Source organism: Balaenoptera physalus (genome assembly GCF_965194825.1).
Source record: "Balaenoptera physalus genome assembly, chromosome: 5".
Taxonomy (NCBI): Eukaryota; Metazoa; Chordata; class Mammalia; order Artiodactyla; family Balaenopteridae; genus Balaenoptera; species Balaenoptera physalus.
In genome coordinates, this window is record NC_138884.1 from 108,157,330 (window position 1) to 108,168,431 (window position 11,102).

Here is an 11,102-nt window from a genome sequence, read left to right on the forward strand (position 1 = left end):
CATCATCATATTTAAAGTTATACCAATGCTTGGTCATATATTCTTCTGCCTAGGTAGAAAGATCAACTTTTGTTGTGTTTTTGTATTTAGTCATCCAATTTTTCCTTTAAAATAAAAAAGCAAATTTGTACTAATATTGTTCTCAATTTTAACACTGATTATACGTTTCTGATTACATTCTGCTATTGCACTATATTGAATTAGCAGATGATGTGTTGCTCTGCCTCACTGTACAATGTGGCTCTCAATCTCATACTCTCTAGTTGTTCCACACAGATATTTCTTACTCATCCAGCTGGACTTTGATCTTCTCAAAGGCAAAGAACACTATTTCCCCCACATATCCTAAGGGTAATTAAAGTACTACCACATATACAATGAATATACATTTCTCGACCTTCCTTCGTTATTCTGATCCTCAACAACGTACTATAACAGTGAATTTCAAAAAAAATTAAAAAAAAATTTTAAAGCCCAAAATGGCCAAAGCTAATCTAGTATCCACAATGGTTAAATAAAATGGAAAGGTAAGTAGAAAATATCTGGGGTACTAATTTATCAAGTACAATTAAAGAACTGAACACAGGATAGGAAACATAAAAAGGATCCATTACTTAAGCAGGTGTAAGAGATCCCATTCTGTCTCATTTTCAGTAGGTGTGACAGTTTGATAACAACTAATGTCCCTATAACTAATCTAGTTTAAGAATCACAACTTAAGGAATGTTTTATTAAATGAAAAATTGGACTTGGTCTTGTTTTTTTTTTTGTATAAGGTGAATAAAGTCTCCAAATAGTGTATTTTTCTGAGAGGTCCCCCATATTATCATTTATCATGTTATCATAATAGCATGGATATTAAAGATTAGCAGAAAATATCTTCAATTAATTCAAGATAGTTTATGTGACATGATCAGGAACTGCAAGCAGAACTTCTGTAAGACCAAAAGTCTAGAGCTAAATATATAGATAATCCCCCAGCTAGAGAGCAGGCCAACACTCATAGGCTTCACAGGCTGTATTACAGTTTTGAAGGCATCATGTTGCTCTGTTTACAGAAAACTGATATGCCATATGTAAACTTCTAAGTAGTAACCTCAACTACTAGTATATTTACTCTTGATTTAAAATATTCAAGTATTAATGAATAAATATGCTGTAGCCTTATTATCTACCTGAAAAATTCAATTTTAAGGTAATTTAGAATTTATACTTTTGAGTATGACTTCTTGCAAGGGTAACTAGCTAATAGCATTTTAAAGAAAAGTAATTCTTAGCTAGCCTTAAAGAAATTAATAAGACTATCTAACATTCATTTTAAAGTCAGAAGTGTGTACAACAATTTACATTTGTTTTTAAAAAGTTTTAAATTTAAAGCTTTTCCATAAAAAATAGAGGCCATTTTAAATAAGGAAATGCCAATCTGAAAAATTTTACATACAACTGAAATAAAAGCTACAAAACTACAAAATCTTTCCCATTTACTAAGTTCAATTACATGTCCAGCTCTTGGTATATTTAAGGCCAGGTACAAGAATTAAGACTTCAGTTCTAGAATTTAGTACATTTTAGGCTTAAATCAATTCGAGACCAAAAGAAATAAAAAAGTTAAATGTTTTTAAACAATGTATTTGTTAACTAAAATTGATTGGTATTAAAATGTTATATATGACGAAAAAATATCAGGAATGAAAATAATCTACCCAGATATTTAAGCATCTAAGTATTTTCTATAATTTAACTTTGTCAAATAGTGAGGAACTACCCAACTGTTTAAGATACCAAATACAGTTTGTAGCTTTTGCTGTATTTCTAAGAACCTCAACTTCAAATACCTCAACCTTTTATGGAAAGATAGAAACAGAGAACAAATTTTGTATAATAAGTACCCTTAGGGTACTCAAAGGAGACAACAACATTGCTTTTAAGACCAGGTGGGAGGTCATACAGGATACCTCCACTGCTTGGGACCAATGCCCACTGCTTCCTCCCCAATAAACCAAGACCCTTGTATTCTAAAAATAAAGGAGGGGGGAGCAGGAAGCAGGGAGCAAAATAAATGGCCACAATAGATGAAAGAAATCATAAGAGCTGGCTAAAAAGGCCTTACATGATCTAGTTCAAGGTCTTCCTTTTATAGATAAGGAAACTATGACCCCAAGAGATGAAAGCCCATAGACTGTGTCATCCAGTGTCACAAAGGTTGTGAGAGGAAGAATAAGAAGATTCAGGTTTCAGACCTCCTTTCCTTCTAGTTCAGTTCACTTTCCACTATCTTTTTCTTCACCATTCTCTTCAACTTCATCATCACATCTCTGGATCAAGAGTCCACAGGGAATGCCAATATCTTAGCGGTTTACCAAAAAAAATTAACCTTTAGCATCAAAATCCTTTTTCCTAAAATGAATTTACCTAAAATCCTAGGTTATAAAATAGGTAAGAGCAGAGAGGCTTTGAAGTCTAAGTGGGAGGGCTGGCCCTCATCCTGTGGCCCTCATCCTGTGGCAGCCCCAGGGGCACCTCTGCAGAGCCCAGTTTGAAAATTTCCCTTTCATTTTCACCTCTATCTACTCTAGCATTATTCTACCAACTGAAGCCATCTTAATAACCTAATTTCTCAACATCTGCCCCCCACCCCCATGGATCCTCATGGCAGCTAATCTTCTTTCTCCATAGATATATATCCCTCACACAGATCCTCTTGCTTCTTCCTGCACAACCTTTTCAAATAATTATGTCCTTTCCTGTCTAAAAACATGTCCCTTGCCACCTTCAAAATTATTATCATAATTTTCCTCTTCTAACATACCATCCTCCTAGGCATTTATGTATTTAATTTGAACACCATAAAAGTGCTGCCATAAAAATATCACTAATCTGGCCTAACTGAGGCAGAGTAGAGAAGAGAATAGAAATATATGGATAACATTACAGCATTAACAAGACAATAAATTACAAATTACATGAGACAATTACTTATTTCTAAGTGGAGACCCTGGCAGGACTACTTTGGTAAGTAGGTAGGACTTGTTTACAACTAGTGCTAATGGTTGATTATTGAAGTTACTGCCAACCTGCCAGGTTAGAATGCTATTTACAAATGTAATGTTAATCTATTTATACAGTCCTTACTTGTAAAATGATTTCATGTTGATAAAGTAACTAAGGATAACAGAGCTCCATTCAGTGGACGCCCACAATGTCAAGTCTATGCTCATTCAAACTTGGGCTCTGTAGGAAAGAATCCTCTTATGTGAGGACTGAGTGTTCTATTTGTCCTGTAATAATTCTCATCAGCTGGTACCCAGTATGCATTCAAATTTCATCTGCAGAAGAGAGATAGCATTTTGTAACCACAAAGGACTTGAAGGTAATTTGATTAAGACTGACTCTCAGCTTTTCGACTCAGAGCTTTTCCATAGGAAACTGATTATTTGGAAGAAGACAGTCTATAATAGCAGTAACAAAATTTAGAATAGAGAAATACTATAAAGTTTTTTATAAAGGTAAAAACCTGAACTAAGGGCTTTCTTAGAAATACATCTCAAGACAAATACAGCAGATTTCATGAAAAAAGTTTGCCAAAAAATTTTATAAATCATTTATGAAATGTAAGATTAGATGTTAAGTAAACATATGATTTTATACCTAATTGCAAATGATTCTGAAAAGAGATAAAATGTGCTCAGTTTGACTGATGTTTAAAGTCAGGTGCTCTTGGGTATATGATTCCTTTCTCCAAAAACAAATTTATTATGTTTAGGACATACAAAATGATTATGAATTACTTTTAAATTTAAAAATGAAGCATTTTATATTAAATAGTTTAAGTGACCCTTTAAAAATAAATTGCTTTAATGCTCTCTGACATATGCTTAAATAGGTATAATTGGAAAATAAATAATAAATCCTACTCATAATACAAATACTAAACTCCTAGCCAAAATCCTGAAAAATATACACTGTGCAGCCTACCTGGTCTATTCTGGATGTTCCGGCTGCAGTGCACCAACTATCTTGGAGTGAATCTGAGCCCCAAGCTGGCAACTGCAAACTAGATCTCACCTTCAATAGCATAGAAGTTTTCATCAGAAATAAGCAGTTCTCTTCCCCATACCCACCCACAAAAAAAGAAAAAAAAAGAAGAATGAAAAGAAAAAAACAATCAAAGTTTTTTCTATCTTGTATCCTTGTTCGATCCTCTAACAGTTTAAAGGGAAAAATATCTCATTTTAAATAATCATAAGGGGACTTTATTAACCTATAATATCAGCAAAATATTAAATGCCCTGAAAAAAATGTCTAATCATTATAAGTATTAGGCCACATTTAGAAAAAAAATAGTCACTGAACCAGTGAACAAATTTTAATTCGATGTAAAAAGCCCTAATGTTATTTTTTCATGATCGTAGCTGTACTAACTACATTTGAACATACATACAGCTGACCATAATTATATTTATGCACAATTACGAAACATTTTAGTTCAGCTATATTGGAGGAGAAACTCATTTTGGTGGCCTGTTAAAGATTAATGAATTAAGGCATTCTTAAGGAGCTGCAAAGTAAAAGCTTCAAGATGAATTTAAGAAATACAGCAGGGTTTTCTACACTTTATGAAGCTTATTTTCTATTATGTGTTTAGAGATTTTTTTAGTCTCAATTTTTTTGTATAGGTATTTTATCCTTTGATAATCAAATTATATGCTTAAAAATTAGAGCTTTCTCTTTTTTAATCCGTTAATTTTACCATACTATTACTACTGCCACCACCCAATTTCCTATTTTGAAAGATTAACATTAGAAATAAGGCCATTTACATACCATTCTTACCTGTAAGGGTAAGAGCGTATTACTATTGTTGTCTGTTCTGAACACATTATCTTCAATCCAAGATTTTGGAGTCAGTGATGGAGTAGAGCGAGTAAATTTCGGCGGTGCTATGACATTACCAGAAAACGGTTTCTTCAATGGAGATATCTGATTCATAGTTCCTGGAATTCCCATGTTTCCAGTTCTACGATGATCTCTGCCATGCATTGCTCCCCACGACATACTTCCAGTGCCCCAGCCACTGCTTTGATGGTTGCTCCAAGGAGATTGTTTCAGAAGAGGCTGGGGAAAATACATCTATTTAAATTATAGGCATTTAAAGAGTTTATAATTCAAATTCAAATTTAGGCGTGAGCTAAGAATTTATATGATCTTAAAAAAAACGAAATATATAAAGGCAACAGAATATATCATAACTAGTCTATAAAAAGTAATAGGCTTGACATCTTGCTTATGAAAACATATTCATTTAATGCTAGCTGAGTTTTCATACTCTTGTCTACTATAAATTATAATGAATCAAGCAGATATTTCATGACAGTCATTAAAATAGAACCATGCAGTTACTTTTTTCTCCCCTTTAGAGAGAACTGTATAAATGACAGATATGAAGAAAAAAATAAATACTTTAAAATTGAAATTAACTTTGAAGATCCTTAAAGATATAACCTACACTATGATCTTAAAGCAACCATGTTCCGCTAAGCACAGAACTAAAAATATGATCTTTATCAATTAAAATATACCAATCATATGAGTGAAATATCTAGACTTTAGGTTTCTAAAACAAACTGTACCACTGCAAAAGTGGATAATACCATTTGGTGTTATTCTACTGCACAGATTAAAAATGCCTTTTGAGATAGGGAAAATATAGCAAATATGTCTTTTTTTTGCACTGCTTATTCAACTTTTAAGATATTTTATTCCAGTTTTAATGTAGTTTCTTTTAAAGTTTTGTAGTTTTTATTTCACTTAATTATCCATGAACTGTTAAATAATTATCTGATAGGTGGATTACCCATAGGTGGATACACTAAGATAAACAACTATATACTTTGATCATTCTAGTAAAGATCTTAGTAATAAAAGTGTCCATTAACTTCATTCATTTTCAAAAGTAAAGTAATATTCCAAACTCGAACCAATAGCAAGAAAAGTTAAGTCATCAAAGAACGAAAAATTCACCAAGAGGATACAACTGTAGATTTTGAAAAGTATTAATTGCTAGCAATTTTATTGTCAATAAGCTTATAATTTAATAATTTTGTGCCAACATTTAGCCAAAGGGAATATGGGTCATGCACTTAACTGTAAGTCAATAGGTTACTTTAAGTCAAGCACTCTTAATATTAAACCTGCTTCTGTTTTTTTTTTTTGTAAACCTGGTCTATAGTGCCTATTACTTATTAAAAATGTTTTTTTAATGCTAATATAATCATGAATATATACTACCCTTTCCCCCTCTATGTAGTTCAAAAGGATAGCTAAGGGACCACGGACATATTCCATTCTTCAGGACCTTACTTTCGTCACTGATGCAGTGTTTAAAGTTCTCTTCCAGTGACCTAAAATTCCATGTAACAGCTGTGACCTCTTACACTCCATTGCAAGACCCATCTTTTGACAAAAAGCAGATTACAGTTAAATATGGATCTTGGTATACGGTCTTCTAATGATGTACCAAGGCCTTAAGAATACAAAAATACCTACAGATAATTTTCTGTGGCAAGTTTCCAGTTAAAAAACGAAGACACTGACACCCAAAAGACAGTTGTTCAAGATTATGTAAATCATGGAAAAGGGGAATACTATTTCAAAATTACCTATTTTCAACCCTTATAGGCCACATTCTCCTTCCTCAGGAAGAAACCAGTGATTCAACAAAACCTGTTGTTATTCTGGTTAATTTAAATAAACTGTTAACTGTTAACTTTGGTTAGTTTAGATAGTATTCACCTTTTTAAAAGGGTAACCCTTAAAAACTTTAACTGGGCAATGGAAAAAGTTATATGAGTACGTAAGTAGTGGTTAAGGTCCAATCTTGCTTCCCTCTCAATCTTAATCACGAAATTGGCCTTAGACAGAATGATCACTATAACAAATGCTGACTAGATCAAAAAAGAACAACAAAATACTCCTTCAATGTCAATTAACCAACCCAGCGGCCACTCAAACGTTGTTTTGAGAGGATAACAAAACAGACCTTGAATCAGAAAGGACCCGGATGAATTAAAAAACCTGCCTGCTGTGATTTCATAATTATACTACCCACTTAAAATACACACACCCTATCATTCAAGAGAAGGTTAAGGCCACCAGAAAAAAAGAAAAAAAAGAAAAAAAGTGAAAGTCTTCTCTTCAAGGTAACACACAAATAGCAGACTCGTTTAGTTTTAAAACCTACAGAATAGTACCCAAACATTAAAAAGCACAGAAACTAAAACCGTCTTGGAGCATCTCAGTCAACCATCTGACAGCTCGGGGGACCGACCCACGTCGGGAGGCAGGTGGGCAGGAGGAGCGCGCCCGGGACGCTCCTCGCCGACCCCGGTCCCGGTAGGTTGTGCGGGCGGCCACTGCCTCGCCCGCGACAGCTCTCGCCGGCCAATTAAGAATGAAACAAACTCAAAAGAAAAAAAGCTTTTCCGCCCGTTCCCTCATTGGACGACGGCGAAGGGTCACGGGCTGCCTACACGCACCGTCTCCGGTAATCATTCTCCTCCTTCCCGGGTTCGCTTCCCACAGGCGCTCCCCGCCCCTCCCCGAGGCCGCCGCCCGAGCCCACTGATCCCGCGTCCCCGACCCCAGGTCCTCCGACCCCCGAACCCCGGCCGTCTCGCCGTGTCTCCCGCACTCGAGGAAGCCGGACGGCCGCTCACTAGGCCAGGGGGCGCCGGCCGGGCCCCGGGGTCGCCCCGTACGAGGGACGAGAGGGACGTCGCGCCCGGCCGCCCCCCACCCCAGCCCCGGCGCCATTCCGCCCCTGCCCTAGACCCACCGCCACGCCGGGGCTTTCGAGGGGGCGCCCGGCCGGGGCCACTTCCAGCGGGACCCGACTCTGGAGCCCCACAGCCCACGGTGGCCACAGCCCTCCCGCCCCGCCGGGGTCCGGTGTCCCGAGTCCCGTCGCCCTTTTCCGCCCTCCGGGTCCTACTCAGTCGGGCGAGGAGCCCTCGCCGCTGCCCCTCGGGGCCGCGCCGGGCCGAGCCCAGTCTCCGGCCGCCCCCGCCCGCGGTCTCCCCGGCCCCGCGGCGCAGCCGGGCCGTCGCCCGCCGTACCTGGTGGTGGTTGTAGGAGTTCCTCTGCTGCAGGAAGGCGGCCGCGGCCGCCTGATGCTGCTGCTGGAGCTGCGGGCTGACGGGTGACCTCCGGCTCTGAGGCTGCTGCGGCGCCGCGGGCGGCGGGGGCTGCTGCTGCTGAGGTAAATTCATGGCGGGCGGCGGTGGCGGGGGCACGGCGGCCGCCGAGAAGGGGCCTCCGAAGCCGCCGCCGCCCCCGCCGCCGCCGCCCGCCGGCACGCTGAGCCCAGCGCAGCCGTGCGGGGACACGGGCGAGAAGCTCGGGAAGAAGGCCGGGTTCATGGACGACGGCAGCCCGGGGTAGAAGCCGTTCTCCGAATCGGGGCTGGGCGGCGGCATGGCGCTGAGCGAGCCGCCGCCGCCGCCGCCACCCGGGGTGGCGGCCGACGAGCCCGGCTGCGGCTGCGGCGGCTGCTGGGGCGGAGGCGGCGGCGGCTGCTGGGGCGGCGGCGGCTGGGGCTGGGGCTGGGGCGGCGGCGACGCGGTCTGCACCGACCAGGGGGTGCCGAAGCCGGGCAGCGGCGGCGGCGGCGACGCGGAGCCACCTCCCCCTCCGCCGCCGGGGGGCCCCCCGCCCCCGCTGCCGCCGCCGCCCGGGTGCGGAAGGTCCGGGCTCTGCAGGCTGCTGAAGGCGCCCGCGCTGAGAGCCCCGCCAGGCAGGAGGTTACTGGGACTGTTGAGCAGAGGATGGTTGGGGGACTCCATGGAGCCCGGCGCGGGGTTCACCGGCGGCGTCGAGGGGGCCAAGCCCGCATTGGGGGGTTCGGCGGCGCTGCCCTCGCCCACGGCCGGGGTCTTGCGAGGGCTGCCCGCGCCTCCGTGGCGGCGCCGCGGGGCTGCAGGCGGCGAAGGCTGGAGCTGCGGGAGTGGGGGCAGGTCGGCCGGGCGCTGCTGCGGGGCGAAGTCCTGCGGCGGGAGGTGCTGCGGGTGCGGGAGGCTGAACTGCTGCTGTTGTTGCTGCTGTTGCTGCTGGCGCTGGGCGAGCTGCGCCGGCTGGAGGTGGCCGGGCGGCGGCGGCGAGCCGAACCGGCCGGGGCAGTGGAGCGGCGGCGGCGGCTTCGAGTCCGGAGGGTGGGGAAGGCGGGGAGGGCTGAACTCTTTCCTCTTCTGGCTGCTCAGCTGCTGCTGCTGCCGCTTACTGAAGTCCTGCGGGGAGGAGGTGCGGCAGCAGCAGCAGGAGGAGGCGGAGGAGGAGGGGTGGTGCAGACTCGGTTTGAAGTCCTGGGAGGGGAGGAGGTGGGTCACACCCGCGTTCGTGCCGCCGCTGGGGTGGTGGTTGGGGAGTTTCTCCGTGGCCTCCGCCCCCGAGAGTGGCCGCGCCGGCTGCTGTGTCAGCCTCAGCAGCAGTTCATCCTGCATGGTCTGCTGATGCGCCGGGAACGGGGAGGAAGAGGAAGCGGTGGCGGCCGAGCTGTCCGCGCCGCCGCAGCCGAAGGGGATAGAGAAGGGGGAGGCGGCCTCCGAGAAGCCGGTGACAGGCAACGGTGGCGGCGAGATCGGGCCGAAAGGCGTGGCGGAGGGCAGCGGGGCGGCGGCTGCCGCGGCTCCAGCGGCGTAGGGACGGTACGCCCCGCCGCTGAACAGGGACCCGGGACTGCTGCTTCGGAGCCGGGCGGTTTGCAGCACCCCAAACCCTAAGTCCCTCATTTATCAGGCCGGCGGCAGCGGGAGGAGACGCACCCCGTCCGCTGCCCCGCCTAAGAAGCCGCCGGATCTGGGGCGGTGCGGCCTTGGTGGAAGGAGGGGGAGTCAGTGAGAGAGGGACACCGTGACTGAGCCAGGGGCACCGACTTCGGCCCCGCCACCCCTCGCGGCAATGACCGCCACCTCCCGAGACCTGCTCGGGCGCAGCCGCCGCCGCCGTCGCCGCCCTGGCCGCTTAAGAACCCCGGAACGTGCGTCAGCGCCACCTCACAATCGCACCGCCCCCCGCGGTGCGTCCCGGCACGCGCGAGCTCGAGGCCGCGGCGCCCCCGCTGCCCCGCCCCCGTCCCGCCCCTTATTAATATGCGGCTCAGCCGGGGCCGCGCGAGCACTCTCGGGAGGGCGGGAGAGCGCGGGCGCGAGCGGCGCGTTCCTCGGGCTTCCCCTGCGCCCGGGGAAAGGAGAGGCCGGTTAAGGCGGCGGGCGGCCGAAGAGGCCTGTGCGCCCGGTACGAGCGCACGAGGGCGAGCAGGCGCGGGGGGCGCGGACGGTTACTGGGCAACCGCCCCTCCCGGCGCTAGGTCCTCGCAGAACCTGCAGCAGGTCGCACGCGCTACTTTCCCCCCGTCCAGTCGCCCTTGGGGCCCTGCCTCCTTGTCACCTCCGCTTCGTCCTCGGTCACAGGAGCCTTGGTCACAGGGACAGGGGCTACCCTAGGCGGCGCTGGCCCGCGGGGGAAACTGAGGTCGGTTAGTGGCTTTCAATGTCGGCAGCGCGAGGGAGCGGGGACCCGGCCCCTGCCGCCCTCCGGGCTCGGCGCAGGAGGCCTCTGGCCGACTCGCCTGTGCGGGGCTCCGCCAGCCTTGCCGACTGCGGAGCGCGTCGCCTACACCTCTGGCCCCACCATGGCCCCGACTCGCAGCCCTCCTCGTCGCCCTAGAAAGCGCCTCCTTTTCGCTCCGGTTTCTGTTTTTAGCCTCTCGTGCCGAGTACTGTTATCCACCTTACCGCAGCCGCGTGAAATTGTTTTCTGTAGGGTAAACACGAAGGCCCGGCCATATACCATACATTTTCACTTAAGTAATGAGGAACAAAGTCCCTGGAACCCACCGCGGCTCCGTGCGGTTATTTACACACAGACATGCATATAATGGGTTCCGAGGCGAGCTCCCTTGGTAACCCTGGGCCCGCTCCAAATCCTCCTGTTTCAGAAAGCGTTTCGTGTGCTGCCGTCGGGACTGCAGTGTGTGGGACTCCTCCCCACCACATTCATTCTGGCATCCCCGCCCTTTTCCCCTAGGGAGACTCTAATTTAAACATTTC

The 11,102-nt window shown here is 46.4% G+C and overlaps 1 protein-coding gene across 14 annotated transcripts in view; it reads right to left on the reverse strand.

The window, feature by feature from the left end:
- Positions 1-10,024, reverse strand: part of CPEB2 (cytoplasmic polyadenylation element binding protein 2) — a 64,370-nt gene extending 54,346 nt beyond the window's left edge. For 4 of the 14 annotated variants that reach the window (XM_082461987.1, XM_082461986.1, XM_082461984.1 and 1 more), the window contains exons 1-3: positions 8,115-10,024; positions 4,825-5,115; positions 3,976-4,065 (exon numbers count right to left, since the gene is read on the reverse strand). In XM_082461987.1, the coding sequence (XP_082318113.1) occupies positions 3,976-4,065; positions 4,825-5,115; positions 8,115-9,782 (2,049 nt within the window). In that variant the 5' untranslated portion in view covers positions 9,783-10,024. Of the gene's footprint in view, positions 1-3,975; positions 4,066-4,824; positions 5,116-6,360; positions 6,469-8,114 lie in introns of those variants that run through there. The other 10 variants (XM_082461979.1, XM_082461988.1, XM_082461980.1 and 7 more) reach the window with 8 other exon arrangements.
- Between the last annotated feature and the right edge of the window lie 1,078 nt (positions 10,025-11,102).